This window comes from Carlito syrichta, unplaced genomic scaffold (assembly GCF_000164805.1).
Source record: "Carlito syrichta isolate Samal-C Ts95f unplaced genomic scaffold, Tarsius_syrichta-2.0.1 Scaffold288918, whole genome shotgun sequence".
NCBI classification, from domain to species: domain Eukaryota; kingdom Metazoa; phylum Chordata; class Mammalia; order Primates; family Tarsiidae; genus Carlito; species Carlito syrichta.
The window spans coordinates 488,470-514,104 of NW_007233014.1; the positions used below are offsets into that span (position 1 = coordinate 488,470).

Sequence of the window (25,635 nt, forward strand, 5' to 3'; positions counted from 1 at the left end):
ACTAACATGTAGCTCGTTCCCTTCAATACTCTGTTTTAATTCTGTGGGATTGTGCATTTTGCTCCCCATTTCAGTTGTGTAGATCAGTTCCTCTCTGTCAAAATTGCTTCTGGTGCTCTTGCTTTCTAAGAATGAATTGCAGGTGTGCTCCTGGAATTAGAACGTACAGCGGTGCGTCCCTTCACAGTTCACATGTGTGTGCCTCATTCAGCTCTTAGGCCCTGTGATACATGAGGTGCCCAGTCAGCAGGTGGGGTTAGTGCCCACAGGTGACTCTGTCCTCTAGTGAATGAGAGTCCAGAATTGAGTACACCAGGCCACATCTCCAGTTCTAATTCTACCATGGCAAAGATACCATAGGGTATTGGGCCATTTTCTCTAGCTCATCTTCTAAGGGCAGGTGGAGGCATTCTGGAGGAGTTACCCTTTTGGAAAGAAGACAAGGCTCGCCTTTTGAAAGCCATAGTTCAAGAAGTGTGTTAGAGATCAGAGAAGCGACTCTCATGCAGTCAAATCATTAGAATAGACAGGGGTGAAGAAACCCATCATAAGGACCAAGGGTGTTACTATTGCTTGACCACCCAAGATGTGCCACGCCCTAAAGATGTTGAGGTTTTTTTCTTAAATTTCAAAGAATCACACCAAATCACATGAGGCAGAAATACCCAAGATGGCATTTTCTGAGACTGTCGGATCTCCCCAGTATAACAATCCATCTGGAATGAGATAAACTAATTTTCAAGATGAGGCTGAGGGAAAATGAGACAAAACCTACCACGGTCATCATTGTGAAAGAATCTCGTGCTAGGATTCCAGAAGAGATGTGTCTCTTCCTCCTTTCCCTGCTCCCACCCCCTGACATTTGCTCTTTCCTTCTCTCCCTCCTTTATACCTAAAATGCTGCTTCTTCTCTCAGGAATCCCACGGCCTCCACACCCTCCAGATATATCCCCGTATTACCCGCTATCGCCTGGCACCGTAGGACAAATCCCCCATCCGCTAGGATGGTTAGTACCACAGTAAGGAGTTCCATTTTTTAATTTCCTTTTCGTTTTTTACATGGGCATGCTTATTATTTATTCTGTGTATGTATGTGTGTGTGTTAGAAGATGGGGTGGGGCGGCAGTTGGAGGGCACAGAGAAGGCACTGCTGAAGTGTCCTGTGGGGATGCAGACAAATCAGTAGCCATTTGGGTGGATTTTGTAGGAAAGGGGTTCCTGGTCCTTAGTATTCAGAACTCATGGTCCTCAAAGGCTCTGTGGTACCTTAAGATACTTTGAGAATTGCGGAAGGCTCCTAGGGCTTCTACCCAATGAAGCTGGTTATGACTCTTCTGCTAGTGGCATCTCAGACTGGAGTCTTTTCTTTGAGGTGTGGCATATTTGGGGTCACAGGAGTGGGAACGGAACGAGCTGCTGGCTTTGAAACCAAGGGCAGGGAGTGGGGCTTACGTATTACCTTACAATTATTGTACCCCTAGCCCCACCCCAAACATTATTCCCAAGGTTCATAGCAGCAGTGGAAAGTTATGTCTGTTGAGACACTCCCTGTGATTTAACCCCCATCTCTCAGAGAGTCTTTGCATGTCAAAGGGTGGGGGTGGGGCAGCTGGACCCCTCACTCCAGCATGTTGGGGCTTCCTAAGTATCAGCTGTAGTTCCTGGCAATGCCTAGATAATTTGACTGCCTTTTACAACTTTTTTTTTAAAAAATGTGCTTTAAAATTAAAGTGCATAAGCATACTGTGTGGGTTTGTGTGTGTGTGTTTGCAGAAGCATGCATGTAATAAGTGTTTTGAGATTGTATGTTTCTGTGGATATGTTTCTCCATGTTTATAAGTGATCTCTACTCTAAAAAACACAGGACAATATGTTGAATGCTAAAAGGAATAAATCCTGGTAAAACTCTTGGGAAAGACAGCCTTTTTTATAGACTTAAAAGAAAGTCAAATTTGGTGTAGGTCACTCCCCAGTTCTACCCTTGTTTCTCTAGTTGAACAGCCTATGCTGCCTTTTTTTTTTTTTTATTAAAAAACAGATTGCATCGTGTACCAGATACCAACCCTGGGTGTAGTTTCTCTCTTTTTTGTTTTCTCCTTATTTTTGTTTGGAAGGTGGACATGAACATTAGCTTGTGACCCATTTCTTTTTAAATAGATGAGGCCATTCCTCGAATAGTTCTCAGTCATCATTTGCCCCATTCAGCTGATGGGGAAATATTTGAAGGCTAGATAAAAAGGAATAGCCAACTCAGACAGCCCTCTGTCAGAAAAAGTTGTGTGTCTTTCATGAGGATGCTATTTTGCATGTTGCTGTATTTTTTAATTATTGTAATGAGGTGTGATTGTCTATTGGTTACCCACAATTCTTCTTGGGGACTCTCCCCCCGGTAACTCTTGTCAACACTTGTTAATTTGACAAAAGGCTACAAATTAAGCTCTGTTAATTTAATGTTTTCTCACCGAGATCTAAATACCGAAAGAGGCCCAAAGCGCAACTGAAGTCCTTTGATTCACTGTACTTTATTTTGGTATAAATTTACATTCATTATTGTTTTCCTTTGGATGTGTAGCCCTCAATTAGTGTGATGGCTCCATTAAAGCAAGCGAGACTTCGCCTTTAATTATTACAACAAAACACCTAGTTTCAGCTTGGGGAGAGGGTCTCTATTGACATAAGCAGAGGTTATAAAATTTAATTAGCCATTCCTATCAGATTTATGGCATTCAAATTGTTCTGTGTTTCTTCCCTTTGATCCTTCCTGTATAATCCCCAAGATTTTTGTTCTGATCAAATGAGAATAAAGCTTACTGTGCAGAGAGAACTTTTCCCTTTTCTTCTTTTTCTTGTCCCACCCCCACCCTTGTTTCGAGTCTCTCACTTTGCACCCCTTCTTTGTAGGCAAGGTCAACCAGTGTACCCAATCACGACAGGAGGATTCAGACACCCCTACCCCACAGCTCTGACTGTCAACGCTTCCATGTCCAGGTGAGTTCCAAGAACCACGGCCTTCAACCAAGGCTATGGGTGACTTCTCAGAAAGTTCTCTAGTTGGCCACCAAGACACCCAGGGACTGCAGCTGCTTGTAGTTCTAATAGTTTAAAGCCAATGTGGCATTAGGCTGTCGTTCTAGAAAATACTGAAAAATTGCTCTGAACTTCCAAGGTAAGTGATGTCTTCCAAGGTCAAATTTTTTAGTCAATCAGTTGACTAGTATTTTCAAAGGAAGAAACAGCAGGACATGTAGAGCTTTTGAAAATGTCATTTCTCTATTGTCCGAAACTGGACTAGAAAGGAAGGGGTGGAGATAATTTTATTATTATGCAAAGAAGAGTTTGAGAAAAGATTATTGGTGTTTTCAGAGCTCAGACTCTGATCTAGAGTCAACAAGAAAGCATCCCTCTCCCACCATCTAAGGTGGCACATCCAATAGAAATATACTGTGAGCCACAGAGGGAATTTTAAATTTTTGTAGTAGCCACAGTTTTTAAAAGGTTAGAAAAAGTTGAAACTGTCTTTGGTGATAAGTTTTAGTGAACCCAGTATAGCCAAAATGTTATTATTATTTCAATACATTGTCACTGAAAAGCAACTTTAATGAGATGTTACTTTCTTTATTTACCTAGTTTCTGTAATCTGATGTTTATCTTAGACTTACAGGACATTTCAATTTGCACTGGCTACATTTCGAGTACTCAGTGGCCACACATGGCTGGTGGCTTTCATAGTGGCCTGTGTAGCTCTAAATCTTTCAAGGTTAAAAAAAAAAAATCATGAGCGTAGTGTACATTCATATATATGTATTTCTATTTAAGCATATAAATATATGTCCAAGACACACACATATCCCCATGTTCTCCTTTTCCTTCCTCTGATTAATTCTGGCTAATTTTTCAGTGACTGCTAGTTTATTTACAAACTGGTTGGCAGCAGTATGTTTAAGTAGTCACTAATTGCTCCTAATGATAGTTTTATTTGCTGTTCATCTGATTTTCAGTCAAGTTAATTAAATCGGTGGAGGTTTAGACTCTCCTGATGGACTGAAACAACCAATCCGTTTTGATGATGGCACATAATTAAATTAGCATGCATTACATGGCAAGGATGCTGTCCACCAGCCTCTTCTCCCAATCTCTGTGTCCAAGATGGGGAGCCAAGACCAGAGAAAGGTCTGGAAAGACAGGCCAAGATGCCTCTTTTCTTACTTACAAAGCAGCGATTTTGGCAGAGAGAAAGAATCGCTTTCATTAAGAAACACAAACTGTAGCATTTCTAGCATTTGTAATTCTGCCATGGATATCATATAATTGTAAAGATCCATTCCTATGGGTGCTACATCATCAACATTTCAAAATCTACGCCAGTATTAGTTAGGCGGGAAAACACCCGTGTGTTCTCCTGTCTGGCAAGAAGAGGAAGGTTACACTCATTAAATAATGTCATCACAACCTTGCCAAGCATGGGAACGAATAGGGAGTCTCCCAGGAGGAGGGCTGCTTCTGTGCAGCTTCTAGTCTGGAGCTCGTCCTCCCACCATCCTGGCACTTATGTCTTGCACCTGGTTATTTTTCATGTTTGTTTATTCCAGAGGTTAAATGTGGTGTAGTAATCGCAGGACAGGGATTGGGGTTAAGCTTATCGATTGAATTATCATTAGGAGGTTAGTCAGTGATTTATAGGTGGGCAGGGAGGTGGAGGAAAGGAAGGGAACGGTAGGAAGAAAGGTTAGGGGCTTGAGGTGCAGGGAGAGGCGGCCGATTCCCCAGGTAGGCTGTATGAAAGGTAGCTAGTTAAAAAGCGTATACAGCAAATTAAATACATTATTGTGGTAATGGGGCGACAGAAGTATAGGTCTATTATACTTATGGCAGTTATAGCAAATGTAGGCAGCTTGCCCTGTTCCAGAACACCCTTTGATATTCATTCTATTCAGCAGTGGGGCCAGGACTTCTCAGAATTAAGTGATGGGTCATTATACTTTAAACACCATGGAGAAGCCTAGATTGGCAATTAAACAGCTCTTGCTGACACTCACTTGTGCCACCCTGTGACCCCCTTTAGATTGAGATGTTGGAGCTCCGGGCCCTCAGCCTGCTAAATTGGTGCAAGGCTCTTCTCCTGACGAGAGCCGGCTCTGAAATCTGCCGGCTTCAAAGGGAGTGAGATCATGTATAAACCATAATGTGGGTGCACCGTGGCTCACAAAAAATAAGGCAGGAAGAGATGAAATGTTACAAGTGCAAGGGGGAAAATGAGAGAATAATGACAAACCTAATGCAACTCAAAGCAGGATTGTTGCACAGGAAAATGCATCCTACTGCTTGTGCATAAAATCAAGGCCGGCAGATGACATCCAGTTAACAGAAACGTGTCAGCAGTGAAGTAAAGTGAGAGTGAGTAAGAGAGAAGCCCCTGAGACAGCCAGAAACAAAAATTAGTTGTCCTTAACAAGTTAAGGTTCATCATTATATTCTGGCTTGGAGCCATGAAAGCAGACGGGGGTATATAATGAGCTGCTTAGAATTTTTAGGGTGTTTATTGCATTTCATGAAACAGTTGTCTGCAGAAAGGAATTTCCTAAGTGAAGGTATGCACACAGCCTGAGTTCACATGGACACACAGTCTCCTTCTGTGCTGTACATTTTTCAGATATGGGACAGTATGTGGAGGTATGGGAACTTGGAAACATTCCTTCTCCCTGGCTGCACTGGAAGTTTGTCCCCATGATATTTGGTGTATGTACACATACATACACATACACTCACACACACAGTGTTTTTCTCTCTCCCTCGCCGTCTGTACACATATTCTTAATCTGCAGGAAGGGAACATATGTATTTGAGGAATGTCAGGCCTTTAAAATTCACAGTAAAAGCTGCCACCCACCACTTCACCCAAGGGTTTCCAAGAACACATGTTCTTAACTTCTGTTTCCTCTGATGCCTTTAAGCAGTGGGAAGAAGCAGGGTGTCACTTGGGAGCCCAAGTGCCTCCCAAGGGTTTGAGCCTTCCCTGCCCCCCATTTTTTTAAGTGAAAGGGGTGGAGGGAGGTTGTTTCTTTCCTTACTTTTTCCTTCCCTCTCTTGTTTAAAAACAAAAGTACCCTAAAAGGACTTACATGATTCTTATTTTTAAAAAATCATGTCATTGTCACCAAGCTTCGAAACTGGCTTAAATTTGTCAAGGCAGTGGCAGGAGAGGCCACATTGGGATAGAATTTCTGAGTGAAATGTCTCCTGTAGCTTTGGGCACCCTTCTAAAATCAACATTCTTCATTGATGATTTTTTCCTCCATTGATCTATGTTGATTCTGTTTTATAAAAAATTGTTTTAAAATTAATTTTTCAAATTAGGTTTTGTTTTTTTTTTTTGAGTTAGAGTCTCACTCTGTTGCCCAGACTGGAGTGCAGTGGCCGCTCCCAGCCACCACAGCCTCGACCTGCTGGGCTCCGGTGATCCTTCCACCTCAGCCTTCCAAGTAGCCGGAATACAGGCGTGCACTACCACGCCCGGCTAATTTTTTTGATTTTATTGTAGAGATGAGATCTCGCCTGCTCAGGCGGGTCTTGAACCTGCGGGCTCGGGCAATCCACTCACCTCACAAATTAGGTTTTGTTACATTATTTTGTCTGAATGGAAACCATCTCCAATCCACATATGGAAAGAACCTTACAAATAAATACAAGATTCCTTTGAAAGAACTGTCCTGATGAAACCTCATTAGGGCCCCTAGTTCCCACCAGAGTTGATTTTCTAAGAGCAGGCTGTTACTCCCTGACTGGTATGTTTTGGTTTGGATTTATTAAGAAAGCAACAATGTCACCATCCCTATCTGAATAGCTTCCCATCTGTTCATTCAAATAACCTTACCTGGTTGGAGCAAGTGGTTGCCATTTTGTTTTCTTTTGGGCTTCTGCCTTTTCCTTTCACTCTAATTTTCTGTACAGTAGGATATGTTACTTTAAGAGAGTTGTTTCTTCTAGCCCAGTATAAATTCTGGTGACCCCAAGCATAACTGAAAATGTGAAAACTATCTGCCCGATCTGGTTGTCAGATCGCAGATGGGCCAAGAGTGGTTTGAAATCAGCTCTTGTTGGGAAATGCCCATTCAGGGACTAACATGTGTTTTAGAGAACTGTCCTAAAATTGAACAGTGTTGGAGGAGTACACACAAACTTAATCTTTTCTTTATAATTTTGGTAATTATTTAGAAGGCTCTTTAATGATGCATAGATAACATATTAAGTAGAAGTGGTTTAGGAATCATAATTTTCATGGAGAAAGGACATACACATCAGAATTCAAAGATTAATTTTATGTGTGTGTGTTTTTTTGGCATCTTTTCATAAAGGGGTACAAACTTATTTAAGATGTCTGTGACTTATGATAAGAACCAAACAGGGAATATTTGAATTTTTCCCTGTCTTTCTGCTTCACTCTCTCCCACTCCTGTCAAACGATGGGACACAGCAACAAAAGAAAAATAAAAATTTTATTGCACTCCATCAACAGAATGAGGCCTAATGAGGCATGCACAGCATTGTCAAAAATGTATGTATATTTCAGACACGTTAATATTTTATTTAGCTGTCAATATACAACAAAAGATTTCACCTTTCATTTTAGAGCTGATTAGGACTTAGGAAATTGTCTTCTTAGATGCCACTAATAATGCCTCAAAAAACAAGTGGACGTGCCATTTCCGGCAGGTAGTCCAAGCCCACTTTTCCACCCAAGTACATCAGTTGAATTTGTCCTTTGCTAAAGATGTTAAAAATCGTAATGTCTCATGTCAGTAGCTATAATGAAGGGGAAGATTGGCTTTAATGACATTATGAGAATCATTATGTTTAATTTATCACTAATTAATGCTGACAGGTTTTATATGCCTTGGGTTACTTTCATGTGAGTGTTACGTGCTTTTTTTTTTTTTTTAATTGTGTGTACACATCCCTCCTCATTCATTCATTTTGATTCTGACGATTTACACAGCTTTCTGTCTTCTAGGTTCCCTCCCCATATGGTCCCACCACATCATACGCTCCACACGACCGGCATTCCCCATCCGGCCATAGTCACACCAACAGTCAAACAGGAGTCGTCCCAGAGTGACGTCGGCTCCCTCCATAGCTCGTAAGTGTCGCTGTTTCAGTCGCTTTCTTCTCAGCCACGGTGTTGAGCAAGCCCGCGTCTGCTGCTGAGTGGTGGCTCTCGCCTGGGGTTAGGCTCGCTTGGTTTGACTCCAGCAGACACCCGGCCTGTAGGGGCCCTGCGCTCCCTCGTAAAGTGGGGGGCGAGGCACAGCGGTGGAGTCTCCCTGCCTGTCCCACTGCGGGTTGGAACAGAACTCTTTTTCTGTGTGTGTACTTGGATACCCTGGGGTTTGCAACCACTTCCCTGCCCCGTAGCCACGTAACTGAACATTTGGAGCTTTGTTCTGCAGGCACGAGAGAACCCTGCCGAGGTGGACAGTAACAATGTGCTTTCCCCTCTGGCCTGGGAAAATTGCATGCTTGTGAAACTTGAGGAAGTGATTACAAAATCCCTCTCTGGCCCCACGCCCTCCCCAAGCTATTTTTGTTCCATTTTCCGGGGTGAAGAAGACTAAAAGTGGAAGCATGCTTTTTGTGCAGAACTACCAGGCTTGGGTGTTAGGGGACAGGGAGATGTACTCTCTGCTGAGGAGGAAGTTGGACCGTGTGATTGTTTATTGGGTTGTGTCTGTTTTGTCTATATCCAGAAAGCATCAGGACTCCAAAAAGGAAGAAGAAAAGAAGAAGCCCCACATAAAGAAACCTCTTAATGCATTCATGTTGTATATGAAGGAAATGCGAGCAAAGGTCGTAGCTGAGTGTACGTTGAAAGAAAGCGCAGCCATCAACCAGATCCTCGGGCGAAGGGTAGGTGACTCCTGGGGAGGAGGCGGGGAAGAATGGACTAGAATGCAGCAGGTCATGTGGCAAAAGTCTCTGAGAATCTCTTGCCTTCAGCCACATTCTGAGTCCTTGAATGGCCTTCATTGAGTCAGAACCAGTGATTCCGCATTCTAATGGCATTCAGAGCAGCCACAACCACAGCCTGCCTCCTCCCCCAGAGAGAGAACAAATGATAGAATGACACAGATGACAAGTCAGGTTTTGTCTGAGCACTCCTATTAGTACCAGGAGCCAGCAGACTGTCAGTATGTACAGATTATACCATTTCTGGATGGATTCGCCCCCAAAAGGAGTATTTTTCATTCCCTGACTGTGGTGTTGTGATGTTTTTCTTGTCTTTCTCACCCCCACCCCATGTCCCCTCCAGTGGCATGCACTGTCCAGAGAAGAGCAAGCAAAATACTATGAGCTCGCCCGGAAGGAGCGACAGCTTCACATGCAGCTGTACCCCGGCTGGTCCGCGCGGGATAACTATGTAGGTGGATCATTTTCCTCGGGACTAGAGTCTGTAGAGATGGGTTGTATGTTCGTACAGACAAAGAAAATGGTTTCTGCCAACTGGAATTGAGCCTATTCAGTCTGCTCATTCTGGGGGCCATTAGCATCTTGCCAGGTCACCAACCTGCAGGGTTTGTCCTGGCTTCCAATATGGGTGGCTCTCTCAGCATGCAATCATTCTTCAGGGAGGAGGCTGGTGTTTTGCTCAGCCCTTGAGGTGTTCAGGATCCTTGAGATCAACCTGCGGCTGTCCATACCTGCTTACCCACTTCTTATTTTTTCACTGTATTTTATTTATTTATTTATTTAGAGTCAGAGTCTCACTCTGTCACCCAGGCTGGAGGGCAGTGGCACGCTCACGGCCACTGCAGCCTCCACCTGCTGGGCTCAGGTGATCCTTCTGCCTCAGCCTCCCAAGTAGCTGGAACTACAGACATGTGCCCCCACACCTGGCTAATTTTTCTTGATTTATTTTAGAGGTGAGGTCTCCCCAGGTTGCCCGGGCTGGTCCCGAACCTGTGGGTTCAGGCAATCCTCTTACCTCGGCCTCCCAAATTGCTGGGATTATAGGCATGAACCACCATGCTCAACTGCTTGTCCACTTCTTAGAGAAGGCAGGGCTCTAAGACATGCCTGGAGGAGCTTAGGTTCCAGACTGGGTTCCCCAGGCTTCTCTGCAGCTATCAGTGGTGTGGCCTTCTAGGGAAAACCAGTGGGGAGAAGTGGAAAGAAAGCGTAATTCCTTCCAGTTCTTCTAGCAGGGCCTTTATCCTTGAGAAGGAAAAGCAAGACTATTGCCTTGTGTCATGGTGCAGTTGAAGTCAGAGGCCTCTTTCATCCTAAGAGGGACCTGATGGGAATATCCCTGAAAGTAGCCAATGGAAGTCATTCTTGAGCAGGATAGATGACTGACTCAGGGAAAAGGTGTGTGTTATGTATTGTGTGTATTCCCCAACGGGCACAGTGACTCAAGCCTGTAATGCCAGCACTTTGGTAGACCAAGGTGAGGGAATTGCCTGAGTCCATGGGTTCGAGAACAGCCTGGGCAACTTGGCGAGACCTCTTCTCTACACTAAATTAAAAAAAAAAAAATAAGCTGGATGTGGCAGCACACGCCTGTAGTTCCAGCTACTCAGAAGGCTGAGGAGGATCGCCAGAGGCCAGCATGTCGATGCTGGGGTGGCTGTCGCCTGGGCGACGGAATGAGACTCCAACTAAAAATGTGTGTGTGTGTGTGTTCCTGGTCTCTGCATTGACTACAGAATTTGCCTAATTTCCTCTCTCAGGTTTTAGAAAACACTGTAGGGTGATATTTTTTACTAATTGCAGTTATTGTAACCCCACGATTCTGCTCATTCCATATACTCATTATCCTCTGGAGACTTCAGTTTCTTCTCACCATCATTGATTTTCCTACATCTTGTCCAAGAGCTCAAGTTCTAGGTTCTTTCCTGTTTAGGTGAATGAGATGCCTCGTGTTTTGCCTGATACCTTATTACATGGCATTTGATTCTGTGAAGTGATTTGATCATCCACTCTTAAGGGAAAAACAAAACTTGTCTTAAGGCTAGCACAGGCTTCTCCCCCTCTTCTTGTCTATGTCATGGAGCCATATGACTGTGAGTCTTTACCAGTGACTGTGACTCTCCCAGCAGCATCACCCATGGTGAAGCAGCTTTCTCTGCGGAGGGATTGAGATCAATGTGATTGCTTATTTGCATACTCACTGTGCACAAATTATTCTGGAGACTCAAGGTGAAGTCAGACATCTTGACTCGCTCAGAATTGCCCTCCGCCAGGAACTCACAAACGTCTGTACGAATGTGTGATCCTGAGTGCGGGCTGCTTTCTGCTGGCCCTGAGTAGCGATTTCACCTTTCCTCCTTTTCTCACACCTTTAAACATGTGCCTGCCTTGTAGACAGGGAGAGAAGGAAGTTGTCCCTTCCCGTCTCCCTCAGGGTCCCACTGTCCTCAGCTGGCAGCACTGGCCCGTGCTCCACCTGGGAGCTGAAACAGGAAGGAGTGCTGGCACCTCTCAGATGGCACGTGTGCTCTGCCGAGAGCCCTTGTCGCGGACAGTTGGGCTTGCACGGGGTCTTAACTGCTTGGGACCTTTCCATTTGTCCTCAGCATGTGTGCAGTGAGGAAGCCTTTCTTCTGGAGCTGAAAGGAAGAGGATGAGAAAGTTAATGCTCTCCCACAGTCTTGCCGTTCACCTGCACCTGACCCCAAGGTGGAGCTTTCCAGCAGCAGGCAGGCTCCAGGGCCTCCACACACACAGCCGTATCATTTCAGGACAGCTGCTCTCCTGGTTTCGGGTCAGAAGTTCTTAGAGTTCATCTTGAGCTTCTGCCTGCCACAGACCCAATTCTTTGAGGAATCTAGAATGGTACCACAGAGAGGAATTCAGTGTCTCTGTAGATATTATATCCCCAGTAGACATTTTGGGTCATATTAGGACCTTCATGTACAACTGTGCAGGGCATTCACTGCACAACGCTAGGGTATGCCACTTACACTACGGTCTGTGTGGATGGTGCCCCCTGGAGTTGTTCAGGGTGAAATTTCCACAAAGGTACAAGGCAGACTTTGTGATTGCTTCAAAAGGATAGTGTGTTTGACTTGCCTGGGAGTCATTTAAGCAGTGTCACTCAAAGCTTTTTGTGACATGCTTTCTAGGTTTCAGAAGGTCTGTGAGGCATTAGAAATGACTTGAGCTCAGTGTTACATCTGGAAAGTGGTCTGGTATCATGGGGGGCTCCTGAAAAGACTTGAGAGGAAGTTTAGAGAAAGATCTGGATTTAGGGCTATAAGAACTTTATTTCTTATAAGAGGTACTGTCAGATTCCTATTACAGTGGCTTATTACACATGGGTGTGAACAGGCAGTGCATACACACACACACACACACACACACACACACACACACACACACACACACACACACACACACACTCTCTCTCTCTCTCTCACACACACTCCTTTCCATGCCTTAGAGAACAGTCTGGGGATAAGAGTTAGAGAATTGGATTTGATTTTGGTGGAAACTTGTTTGTGTTTCTTTTTAACAAACTTGCCATAGGATTTTCTATAAATTACTTTGGTCATTGTAAAGCCCAAAAGGTTCTTCTGAAAAGTATTTTCTGAGTTTGCTTCTCACATTCCTGCTCTTCTAGCCAGTGGTAACAAAAGCCTTGATAGATGTACCTTAGGAAGTGGAATTGGGTAAAACAGTCCCGTTTGGGTTGGCAGACTTGGCACATTCTATAGAGCACTGGAGAACATATTTTGGGTTCCATTGTCATAGTTAACCCTTGGTGTGGTAGTACACAATATTTCCTTTCTAACTTTCTACATTAGTTAAAGGAGAGAAATCTCTGCCATTTGCTCGTCTGTGTGTTTTGTTTGTTCTTTTCTCACCCCATATATTAGGCCTCTCTTCCCTTCTGTTACATGTAAAGAGGTAAGGGGGTCACCTCCCTTGAGAGGCAACTCCCTCTTCACTGAGTGTAGTGTTTGTTAGCTTTCTTATGGCCTCTTCCTATGATAAACACAGTCCCTACCCCCTAGAAGCCTTTTGTCTAAATGATGATTTCCTCAGTCATGAGCATCTCAAATCTGTGTCCTAAACGGACAGCTTCCCACGGGCAGAAGAATGTTCAAGTGCCTTCAAAGTCTCTTGCCAGGACCTGGAAGTGGGTGAACACCGTGTTAGAGATGACAGAGAAGCCTTTGGGCGTGCGGATGCTGACACCCCTTGAAGTAAAAGCGTTTCTGTGTCCAGTTGAATGTTTACTTCAGGCTCTGAGATCAACCAGAACTAGGCTCTCCTGCCTGTTCTGGGACTGCCAGGTGGTACTTTGCCCCTCACCTGGGCAAAGGACAGACAGGGAGATGGTGCTCTGCCGGCACCTGAGACACTGGCCTCAGGAGGAGGCCCGTGAACTGATCTCCTCTTTTGAAACATTTTATACCAGCCGGGCTTGGTGGCTCAGCCTGTAATCCCACACCTTGGGAGGCTGAAGTGAGTGGATTGCCTGAGCCGACGGGTTCGAGACCCGCCTGGGCAACTTGGCGAGACCTCATCTCTACAATAAATCAAAAATCAGCCGGGCGTGGTTGCGCACGCCTGTAGTTCCAGCTACTTGGAAGGCTGAGGTGGAAGGATCGCTGGAGCCCAGCAGGTCGAGGCTGCGGTGGCTGGTGGCCACTGCACTCCAGTCTGGGCGACAGAGTGAGACTCCAATTCAAATAAATAAATAAATAAAATAAAATAAAATAATAAAACATTTTATACCAAGGAACGTAGCATGTTTAACCAGCAGCGCTGAACAGGAGGCTGAAACAGATTTCCCACACGGCACGGGCCCCTTGACTTGAGAGAGAAGAGTTGCCTTGCCTGCAGCAGGTGGCTCCCAGCCCTCAGATGGAGCCCGCACTCTGTGGCATCTCTCCATGACAGTCTCCTTCCAGAGTCTCACGCATGCTCGGGTTTCCTCCTTGTCACTGTCCTTTCTCTTCGAAGTTGGCATCGATAGACTGTGAGATCCTTGAGGCAAAGGTGGTATGTAGATACTCTGAAGCACACAGAAGTGTATGGGCATTCTGTTCTCATTTCTGTCAGGCAGCTGCCACGTATGAGTGGGGCTGTGAGGGGAGGGAGGACTCTTCAGACCTGGGATAAGGCAGTCACCTCTGCAGAATTTCTCCCTGGTCCCATTCCATGTACACAACCACAAGCAGACTGTTGAGATACCAAGGAGAGTTAGGGTGGAGAGTGGGGATGGCTCCATTCAATTCATCTTCCTTAATCACTTTTTAAAAAAAGAGCTTCCTTGGGGGGACCAGGTTCAGTATGTAGTCAGCAGAGCCTCATGGTAAGGCCTGAGTTCTCATCCAGACCCCACCATGTGCTAGTGTGACCTCAGGAAAGTTGCCTAACCCCTCTGTGCCTGTTTCCTCATCTGTAAAATTGGAATGGAGATAATATTTGTGGTGTGGGATTAGAATGAGGATTAAAATGAGTCAATCTGTGTAGCACACTTCGAGTCAGGCCTGGTACCTAGTATGTGCTCAATAAATGTTAGCTGTTATTATTAGGAATATTAGCATACTCATTGTATAAGATAGAGGAGAATAGAGGGAGCGTCCCCTCTCACGGATACCCATCCAGTAGTCTTGAAGCAGCCCAGATAATTCCTGGTTCTATTTTGCCCCCCCTCCTTATTCCCAAAGCACATGCTGCAGCTCTAAGAGAAGCCCCTCCTAAAACTTTCATTCCCTTGACTCAGAATGGGGACCCTCTGCCTCAATAAGCAAGAGATGTGAGCAGGTCAGGCAGAGCAGCTCTAGAAGCTGGCACAGCTGGCACAGCATTCACTGCCCCTGGGAGGTGGGCTCTCAGGCTGGGTCTAGCGGTTTGCTCCACTCCTACCTGAATCCTCCTCATGTGGGTCTCCCCTTTCCTTTCATGGATCAAATGCTCTGGGTCAGGCTTGAGGATGGCCATAAGTCCATGAGAAAAGAGATCTTTCTTTTACCACCCGCCAATCCCTTATCTTCTCCTAAGAAGCGTGTGTCCTTCCAGCTGGGGCACAATTGAGGGGCATTTAGATTAAAGGGGGCTGGAGGCTGGACAGACTCTGGGGATCAGGGTGGATGGAGATGGCAGTATGGTCCCTGCCTCCTGCCTTCTCCTTCCAGGTGAACCCAGGCACTCTCCTCCTCCCTGTTTCTTAAAATAACTCCCTGTGTTTCATCTGTTCATCTAGGGAAAGAAGAAGAAGAGGAAAAGGGACAAGCAGCCGGGAGAGACCAATGGTAAGTTCCAATCCTCAGGATAGAGGAAGGAGCAGTACCCCGAGGACCACTCTGTTATGTTAGGCTTCCATGTGGGGGAGGCAGGAGAAATTCAAGGCCAGGACATTGTGGGGGAACCCCCATCTTAGCCAGCCTTTTTTGTTTATGCATTTCAATTAATTGCTTCATGACTGCCCTTTTAAAGCTAGTAACATCCATTGTTGCATGAAAAGCACATTGTAATTCTAGCCGAATGTGTTTTTAAATAACTGCGAAGCCTCCACCTGGAGAGCTAGCGCGGTAGGCATGCCTATGCCGGGGTTATGCAGTCTGCTTATTTTGTATGTGTCTGAAGAGGGATGAGGAGGGGGCTTAGGGGACTAGGAAGGGGGTGTGTGTGAGTGTTTGGTATTAACTGGGCTGTTCCTGAATGTTCTGATGCATGCCTTTACAGTGGTAAATTACACCCATTTTAAATTAAGGAGGTTTGTCATTCTCTAGAAGAAATTAGAAATACTGCATAGGCAATCTCAGAGGTCCCTTGAAGAAGGCCAGGCTTTTACAAACAAACAAAAATTTTGAAGGCTTTGTATAATTTGTTCTTTTTTTTCAGAACACAGCGAATGTTTCCTAAATCCTTGCCTTTCACTTCCTCCGATTACAGGTGCTAATGTCATTTTGAGTCATTAAAATAGTTGATAAACTGCTTTTTAATTTTTCTTGCCATTATAGTTTTATTAACATTAAACACGTATGACATTTGAACATTCTTTAAAATGACCATCTACACGGTTTCGTATGTTTCAGTAGATTTTTTTTGGTTGCTTTTGTTGGTTTTTTTTTTTTAATTATTTAATTTAACTTTTGTTTCATTTATTTATTTATTTTTCCCATAACCATTGTTTAAGCAGTGATGACAGTGATTTAGAGTTGAACTAACTGTGCAAATTGAATATGCAGTATTTCTTTAAAAGAGACTGGTTAAAAGAAAATGGAAGGAATTCAGTAATAAACCTCCTTAATCTAATGGCATTTTTTTCATTGCTCCCACTAAGTTTTCTCACGCAAGCATGCATCCGCAGTATGATTATTTTTTCCTTCGCTTTTTTTTATTTTAGTTTTTTTCTTCCTTTTGCTTTTCTGCTCATCATTTGCAAATCCACTAGCATTTACTGACTGCCTGCTTAAATGCTATGAGCTTCTAACTAACCCTTAACAGCTCATTCACATAGCCTGTTACCTTTATCTGTTCCTCTCCTAATATTAATGAGAATAGATAAAAAAGAAAAGATGAACATTCCAAAAGCTGCAATATCCCAGTACCACAACCCTTTTCTTTCTTTATTTCTTTCTATTTTGTTTCATTTTGGTTTTTTTATTTGTAATTTTTTTTGTTTTTTTAAACTGTTGTACTCTGAGAAGAAAAAAGCATGTTACAAACTTAATTCCCTCCTGCGCTTTATTTTCTTCTTTAAGAAAAACGAAATTGAGAGAAAAAAAGGGAAAGCAGAACTAAAAGAGGAAAAATGTTTGAAAGAGTGAGTTCTTCAGTATCTAACTTCCCTTTGTCAGCTCAAATCGAATATGAAAGACAGTCCTTAAAGAAGGGATACTGCAGCTTTATTTGCAACAGCTAATTTCACAAGTTGAATAAGAGTGTGATTTTTTTACCTTTTTTTTTAATTAAAGAAAATTAAAAAAACAAAAGTCGATATTTTGCAATTAGTAACCAGGTCATTGATTTATTCCCTTTTTTATTTTTATTTTTTTCTTATTTGTATCTTTCTCTTCCCCCCCTTCTCTCTCTCTCTCTCTCTCTCTCTCTCTCTCTCTCTCTCTCCCCCTTCCTCCTACGTCCTCCTCCACTGCTCGCTTCTTTCTTGAACTCATTCAGACCTGAGCGCTCCTAAGAAATGCCGAGCGCGCTTTGGCCTTGATCAACAGAATAACTGGTGCGGCCCTTGCAGGTGTGTATAGTTTCCCAGATTCGCTGTGCTGGTTTGCAGCTGGTCTATTCGATCCTTTCCCCCTTCTCTGGCCTGTTGCTTTGTAGCTCTGTGTGTGGATCTTAGGAGACACGAGGGAGTGGGACACTGCCAAGTGTGTGGGCTCTATGAGGGATGTGCTTGTTCTCCTGCTGCTGCTAGCCAAAATGCCACTGTAAAACAGCATCATTTGTGCCTCGTCGGGTCAGCGACAGCAAACCCCAGCGCGCCCCCTCCCAAGGAACGTTGCCTGCCAGCCCCCTTCCTTGTGACAGCCAAGGATTGTGATCCTGGCCTAGGTAGAAGCAAATGACGTCACCTTCTCCCCTCCTCTTCTCTGTTTTTATTTATTTTTTCATTGTTGTTTTTTGGTTTCTGGTTGTTGTTTTTTTGTGTGTGTTTTATCGTTTTATTTTATTTTGTTTCTTTTGACTCATAGAAGTCCTTTCCTTTCATGTCCTTGGCGAGGGAAGATTGTCCAGTAGAACCAAGGTGATATAGAAGAAAAATAAGCTGTAGCTGAGATTTCACATCCGACTGAGCACGACCCACCATTGTGTTGTATTTTTTGTGTTTACCTTATGCTAACAGATGCAAATACTCCAAAGAAGTGTCGGGCACTGTTCGGGCTTGACCGACAGACTTTATGGTGCAAACCGTGCAGGTATATGACCACTGCGAGGCCTTTGGGAAAAATCAAAGCATTCTGTCCTTCTGGTACCTTAGTGTGACGATTTATTTTGACCTCGTTCCCATCTACTTCCCCCACTGGCATCAATAACTAATGATCCTCATTCTTCAACATTTCCTTGCTAATTTTATGCCGTTTCCTCCCCTCCCACTTTCTCTTTCTCTCTTCCCTCCCCTGCTCTCATGAATAACATATCCCTGGTGGCAGGACTGAGACCACAACCTTAACAACAAGGACAGGCACTTATCTTTTTGCTTTGAAAGCCAGCATCCTGGAGCTGGCCTGGCCCTGTGAATGCCTCAGTGGCCTGCATACTGTGCAGAGAAAGCCATTCTGACCCAAGGTTTGAATGAGTTAAAACTTGGCGGTAATCAAGACACTCAGAGGAGTGCTCTGGGGCAGGCTTTTTTTTTCCTTTTTTTTTTTCTTTTTGGTTTTGTTTTATGTTTAAAAACCACATATCTGTACAGAGGAGCTTGGTTAGCTGACATTGTTTTACAGTGCTGAAAAAGAAGCGTGGCATTGAACGGCATGCACCAGCTAAAGGGCTGCAAGCAGTGAGCCGTGCAGTTGTGTACTGCAGCGTTGCTCGGCCTGCAGACTTTAAAAATACATCATCTATATATGTATGGATATAGCATTGGTTCCCCAACGAACCAGAATCGCCCAGAAGTGTCCAGATTAAGCGCCCATGTTCCACCTGCAGGTTTCCATCCAACCTGTATTCTCAGGGAAGGTGTAGGTACTTCCTTCTTGGTGGAGGGATACCAACTCGTTCTTGTCTCATTTCCTTTCCCTTAATGACCACCTTTGGTTAAATTTGTTGTTTCTTTGTTCTGATACAAGCAGTCTTTGAATTTGGAATATTATGATGGTAGGTATCTCAACACCCCCAAACACGCTTCCCTGTTTGTAGTGCCTCCCTCGTCACGTGTCCCTCCCCATCATGACTTTGCCGTGTGCTCCGTGTTTAGACGTTAGCTCAGATGTGCATCCCATTACGTGCATGCCCATGAGTCTCCTGTGTCTCCTTTCCCCTCCTCTGACGCCAGTACGAGAGATCGGTGAAGTGCCTCGCGTTGACCAAACAAATATTAGAGGAGAGAGGGCCTGAGAGTAACCTGAGAGTGATTTCACTGAGAGTAACCACACGGACTACCCTCGGCCCATGGACTGAGGGATTTGGGGCCCCCATCGAACACCCAGCAGGAGAGGAACTCTTTAGTCATCCTGTGACATAGTAGTGTTCACAGAACTGACAAATGTCCCCTGGACATAGTCCTGGGGTCTTCTCTGGACAACAAAGTTTCGTGTTGAAGTTGACAAAGGATGTTAGGCGCTTAATTAGGACTAGCCGGGGAAGACAGGGACTCCGCTAGGCAGTGAAGTTGTCAAAATGTTGTTTGCGCCCGGTGGGAGGATAACTAGCTGTGGAATCCTGTTCCGGGATGCCCTTCCATAACCAATGACTGGCCAACCCCAAAGACTGATCTGTGGAAACATACAGCAGACACCATTGTACACACCTCACAATAAGGCTGGTTCAGATGCCAGGCTTGTTTATTTTATTCTTGGGGGATGGGTAGTGGTTTATGAATCCCTTTTTTGTTTTGGAAGCAGTTGTTGGAAATTGACCTTGGCAGTTTTTTTCCCTCTGGAACATTTTCCTAACATGGACCCAAACAGACATCGTCTCCTCAGACATAGCTCACACCTTGCTTAAAATCCAGATGTGGTATCTTCCTCAGAGACCAGAATTTTCTTGATGTTTTTACCAGCAACATATTTGCCAACCCAAAACCTTTGTAGCTGCTTCATGTCTATCGTGATTTCCTAAAATGCAGCTCTGAGGGACTGTCAGTGTGGCAGCATTTCTGTCATGGATGCTAAGTAAGGCCTCTGGTCCCAGGAGCCAGGGTTCAGCAGGTGCTCAGCATTGCCCAGTTTTCTTTCCAACCTCAGCACCATTAGAATTTTCCCGTCACCACGTTCCTTCTGTTGGGGATGTTTTTCCATCGTATAAAAGCACTAGTGAGCACATGTCTGCTGCCTTTGAAGGGTGTTATTCCAAAACAGGATCAGGAAGAATCCCTAGTTTCCTTTCAGAGCACGTCCGTAAGCTAGAAGTAGGTTTTTAAGAGGCCACCCCTCTGACTGGAGATGAAGCGGGTGGGGGGCAGTGGGTGGAGTATGGGCTTTGTACAAGTAGTTACCTGTCCCTTTTTTCCCCCCTCAACCTTTCCTTTTAACTTTGCCGTGGCCATGACTGACTTGATGCTAAATTCAATAGGACAAAAAATGTGCTTTAAGAAAAGAGAAAAAAAAGCAAAGCAGTTGCCAACCGAGGCATTTTCTAACTCGTCAGAAATGTGTGTGTGTTCCAACTGCCCTCTGCCCAGCCACCGTTAGAAGGCCCATCATTCTGTCGTCATAGTCTTCATGTCCCATGTTTCAGATGCCCCACTCATCCTCATGATCTGGAAACCTCCATGTCATAAGGAGGGTGGGGGAGGGGTGAGGAAAGCACCAGAAACAAAACACTCCTAGACAATCAGGGCTCCTAGCTTGCCACACAAGGTTCTCAGCTTTATTTGGCATTTGTCGACATTTTAACCAGATTCTGTTTTGAGCCCACCAAGTTGCTTTTCCCGTCTTTTCACTCTGCCCTAATATAGCATGGAATGCTGCTTGATGCCGTTCCCTTGTCTTCCTGGCTGTTCCCCCTTCTTCTCTCTCTCTCCCTCTCCTTCCCTCTCTCTATTTTTCCATGTTGCTTTCTCAGTTTTGCTTATTTCCTCCCCCCACCCCCCCTCCTTTCCTTCTCCCATTTTTAAAATGCATGGACATCTTAGTTTCTGAGCATGTTTTGATCTGCAGGCTAAGGTGGTTTAAAACTCTGAGAGGCTTAATTATTTAGCTCCGTTTCTGGGATGGGAGCAGAACCCACAGTGTATTGTAGTCTATCCCAGGGAGGAAAAGGAGCTTCGCCAAACTGCGAGTGAGAGAGGGGCCCGCACATGCTCCCCGTGAGTCCCTTCAGGTCCAGAGGGGACAGACAGACCCTGAGGCCACCATTCCCGAAGGGCCTCAGCCTCTGGGAGGCAGGGAGGACTGAGCATGGTCCCTTCCGCCCCTCCTCTCGCCTCCTTCCCTACCTTCCTGCCATCTTGCTGAGTCCGCACCCCACGCACTGAGAGGCATGACCAGACAGCTCTGGGACACGGCCTGAGAGGAGTAGCTCGGTATACACCTTCCTTAACAAGGCCCGTGCCATCGTCCGACAGCGGTTGCCTTCAAGCGGGCAGCATCTTGGTTGCTTTCAGCGGCTGCAGCTGGCCAGCGCTCACACACTTGTTTGTTGTTGGCGTGTTATCAGCCATGGTTCTGGCTAGATTCTAGGGTCCTCAGACGAGCACACTTCCTGTATCTGCATTATTTTTACAGCATTAGTGGGGCTGATCCCCACGATCACCTTTCCTACCAAATACTTTCCCGTCAGACGGGGACGAATGGTAGGAAAAGCTTTGAAGTCACATGCTCAATTTCTTGAGTTGATTTCCCCCGACCTCATCCTTTGATGCTAAGCAGGAAAGGCTCTGGAGTTCTCATTCCTGTTTCTTACATGAACGGGCAGTGAAGAAGGGAGATGCTGGTTTCGGTGCAGGGCCACATTAGGCTTTCTGGTTTAAACACGTTTCAGAAACCCCAACCCCGGGAAGGTCCTTGTTGCGGCTCCCTGGCACTTCTTGTTTGTTGTTCGTCACTTCTCTGTGACGGGCTTGTGCTGCACCCTCCATCGACCGGCCTCGGCATATTGACGAGGGCAGGGCGCCCTCCATCCATGCCATCCTTGCCATCTCTCCTTCCCACCGTCTCACCGTGGGGTGGGGGAGGGGAGAGCCCCCACTCCTAAAAAAAAAACCGAAAAGCGACTCAAGTTTGAATCTTGGTTTAATCCACAACCTGCAGGCCATACAACCAGTTATTCTCGTTCCTTTGACTCATTTTCTGTTTTTCTTATTCTTTCCCCTCCCCCACCTTTGTTTATTCTCTTCTACCTGTTTTATTGGTGGTTTCTTTTGTTTTTTGGTTTTTTTTTGGTTTGTTTTTTTTTTTTTTAAGTTTATTTTGTTTTGTTTTGTTGCCCCCCTCCTTCCCTCTCACCTGATTCTGACCTCTCTTGATTTGGTGTGGTTCTTAACAGACAAGCCCAAAGGCTCTCTGGGCGCCAGCAGCCTCATGGTGGTGGTGGGTTAAAACCTTTAAGCCTCTTGCTAGCGCTGCCTTCAGCTATGTGGGCTCAACAGTGAGCATTTTGAGAGTTTCATATTGATATGAGGCGGCTGGGGAAGGAGCTCTGTCTTTCTCTTTTAAAAACACACAAACACACACACACATCATGGGGGAGGTGGGGGGATGGGGGGTTGGTAGCTGGGGGGGGGGCTGCGGGGAGGAAATGTGATGGGAAGGTGGGGGAATGCCTAAGTCCCAAAGAGAAAGAACAAGCATTCTCAGATCATCTCAGCCGGGACGGAGCCGCTTTCAGGCCCATAGGTGCCACTGCCTGCAGGTGGCCTCCTCTGCCCTGCTCACTTACGTCCTGGCAGGGTGAGGCTGTGCCCTTGAGTGCGGGTGGGGGAGCAGGTAGAGCGTTGTGACTCTTCCATTTTGATTTGCCAGCGCAGGCTTAGATGTTGGGCACCAGGAAGGGAGCCACCCACCCCAGGGGGCACCACTGTAATTGTCCTCAGGCCACCGGGCGTGCCATCTCTGCGGGGCATCCCTTAGGTGACTTCAGCTTAACTGTGAGCATTAGGTAACTCTCTCCCTTGGCGTCTTTGCCCTCTATTCACAGATAACTCTCTCCCCCTGTTTCTAGGAGAAAAAAAAAGTGCGTTCGCTACATACAAGGTGAAGGCAGCTGCCTCAGCCCACCCTCTTCAGATGGAAGCTTACTAGATTCGCCTCCTCCCTCCCCCAACCTGCTAGGCTCCCCTCCCCGAGACGCCAAGTCACAGACTGAGCAGACCCAGCCTCTGTCGCTGTCCCTGAAGCCCGACCCCCTGGCCCACCTCTCCATGATGCCACCGCCGCCTGCCCTCCTGCTCACCGAGGCCGCCCACAAGGCCTCTGCCCTCTGTCCCAACGGGGCCCTGGACCTGCCCCCCGCCGCTCTGCAGCCCGCTGTCCCCTCCTCGTCGCTTGCACAGCCGTCAACATCTTCCTTACATTCCCACAGCTCTCTGGCCGGGACCCAGCCCCAGCCGCTGTCCCTCGTCACCAAGTCTTTAGAATAGCTTTAGCGTCGTGACCCCCTGGTTGCTTTGTTTGTCGTTCTGCTCTGATTTTATTTGCCCCCCTCCTTTGAAAGGTTTTTGTTTTGTACTCTTTTAATTTTGTGCCATGTGGCTACATTAGTTGATGTTTATCGAGTTCATTGGTCAATATTTGACCCATTCTTATTTCAATTTCTCCTTTTAAATATGTAGATGAGAGAAGAACCTCATGATTCTACCAAAATTTTTATCAACAGCTGTTTAAAGTCTTTGTAGCGTTTAAAATATATATATATATACATAACTGTTATGTAGTTCGGATAGCTTAGTTTTAAAAGACTGATTAAAAAACAAAAAGAAAAAAAAAGAAGCAATTTTGAAGCAGCTCTCCAGAAGGAGTTGGTTCTGTATTATTTGTATTAAATACGAGCTTGCGAACCAATCATTTTACATCTGGTTTTTAAACCATAAGGGCACGACGAATGCAGTGCCATTACTTTTTTTTCTGTGTGAAACAACTTTTATTGTGATGTTACTTGTTATTGTTTAAATGTACAGAAACAAAGGGTTAAAATGTGTTAATATACCTTGTTCCATGGTGTTGTTCTTTTGGGGGGAGGGGTGCTACTCAACAATTAATGGAATCACCGCGCTGTTGGGCCAGTAGTATTTATTGCTTTAGAGATTGCTTGTTGTACCTGTATGTCGTCCCTTTTAAAATATGTTCTCCTTTTTCTTGAAACTGTATAAAGTTTTTTTTTCCCCCTTAGCATAAGCATCTTATATATAACAACTCATTTGTACAAGGTTTTTAAGTTTATATATAAAATGTGTATATATATTTTTTGTTTCCCTTTTTGACTTTTTTTTTTCCTGTATGAAACCCAGATGCCACCAAATGGACATTAATAGTTGCATTAAGGATCAGTAGCATTAACAAAAGTTGCTTTAAAAGCCATTATGTGAAACAAGACTTGAAAATTAATGAGGGAGTTTTAGCGACGCTGTCTGAGCTATAGTGAGAACCATCCTCGATTTTCCTTGGAACTCCCAGTGGGATGCCCTGCGCCCTTAGGACATGGACTGACCGTGTGCAAAACTCTATGTGCCAAAATTCTCAGTGACTTTCGCTTTCTCCCTCTTATTGATGCTGTAATTTTTGTTCATCATGTTTTGCTGTGATGTTACATAGGTAGATTCGTATGTAGTTTTAATGTCACCTATAACAAAATGTGTTTGGTAGCAGATTGTCCAGAAAGCATTTTAAATGAAGAGGTATAAACCCTTAAGGGCCAAAATTCTGTATATTAGATTACTCTTAAACAAAAAACCAGCTGCCGCTTTTATGTATATGTATTACATATGAGTAGGTAGCAGACTTTAAAAATAAAAAAAACCTAGGCATGTTGATGTTGCAAAATGCTGTATAAAGCTGAAACCTGTTCATTCAGTGCCATTGTAGTTGACATGAAACGATTGTAAAACTGTCTCCAATTTTTCTCTGGTTTATTAAAATGCTAACTATAACATTTTTTGTGAATACTTTGAATGTTTCCTAACAGTTGTGATGTTACTGTTCCGTTTTATGCTCTTATTCCAAGTTCATTTTTAATGGTTTGGAAGCCATTTTTGTAATGAATAAATGTTCATGCTGTACAGTATCTGTAGCATGCCGTTCTGGATTAATAAAAGCAACTTAGTATGTGCAGATAGAGGCTGGTCACTTGTTTCTGTGATGTGCATTTTATCTCTAGGGAAAGTGGACCTACCCTCATCAAGAGAGACAGTCCCAAATGGAACTTGGGACCATGTGATTATGGTGGGTGGTGACTTAGATACCAAAGAGTGATCTTAAAGGTGGTAGACTCCTCCCCCCTATGGTTTGTATAAAGTATCATTTGCAGTGAAATTGCCAGTATAAAAAGGGTTCCTTGGTGAGTGTCTTCCCCCATAGTGTTTGCCTGTGCCCTTGCCAGTAGTTTTCTGTAAACAAAGCACAATTACCGAGCAAGGTCACTTTTGGGGCTATAATCAGTGCCTCTGTTTATATTCTTTGCATCCTTTTCTAGTATCAAGCAGAAAGCGTTTAATTCTGGTAAATGAGACTTAGTTCACCAAGAGTGGACTCAAGATGCCATATTGTTACCAGTGAAGGATCGTCCATGTGAAGGTAACCTAACTACTTTTCTCTTTGAGTTGCATACGGGGACAGATACAAGGATACCTCATTGAAATATTGAGCAAGCAGGTTTTTTAGATCATTGGTTCAAGGTGATGCCTTTAGAGGTATTGCCATATGTGGGACCCACGTTTTTCAACTGTACCCCAGCAAGAGTGCAAATTCACCACCATCACCGTGGAGGGACCACACAGTACAGATCTTTCTAAGACTCCCACTGGATTTCATTGCTCTTACTGACTAGGCGGATGGATGTGTACATTGTTCC

General features: G+C 44.7%; 1 protein-coding gene across 4 annotated transcripts in view; it reads left to right on the plus strand.

Annotated features, from left to right (window-relative positions):
* TCF7L2 (transcription factor 7 like 2) overlaps positions 1–24,900 on the plus strand; it is a 125,629-nt gene extending 100,729 nt beyond the window's left edge. Inside the window, exons 3-12 of one of the 4 annotated variants that reach the window (XM_008053987.1) lie at positions 917–1,019; positions 2,902–2,988; positions 8,009–8,134; positions 8,742–8,901; positions 9,305–9,412; positions 15,209–15,257; positions 15,850–15,900; positions 17,131–17,203; positions 18,762–18,786; positions 22,792–23,121. In XM_008053987.1, coding sequence (XP_008052178.1) covers positions 917–1,019; positions 2,902–2,988; positions 8,009–8,134; positions 8,742–8,901; positions 9,305–9,412; positions 15,209–15,257; positions 15,850–15,900; positions 17,131–17,203; positions 18,762–18,768 — 764 coding nt within the window. In that variant the 3' untranslated portion in view covers positions 18,769–18,786; positions 22,792–23,121. Of the gene's footprint in view, positions 1–916; positions 1,020–2,901; positions 2,989–7,993; positions 8,135–8,741; positions 8,902–9,304; positions 9,413–15,208; positions 15,258–15,849; positions 15,901–17,130; positions 17,204–18,761; positions 18,787–22,791 lie in introns of all 4 variants that reach the window. The other 3 variants (XM_008053978.2, XM_021710422.1, XM_021710423.1) reach the window with 3 other exon arrangements.
* Positions 24,901–25,635: the final 735 nt, after the last annotated feature.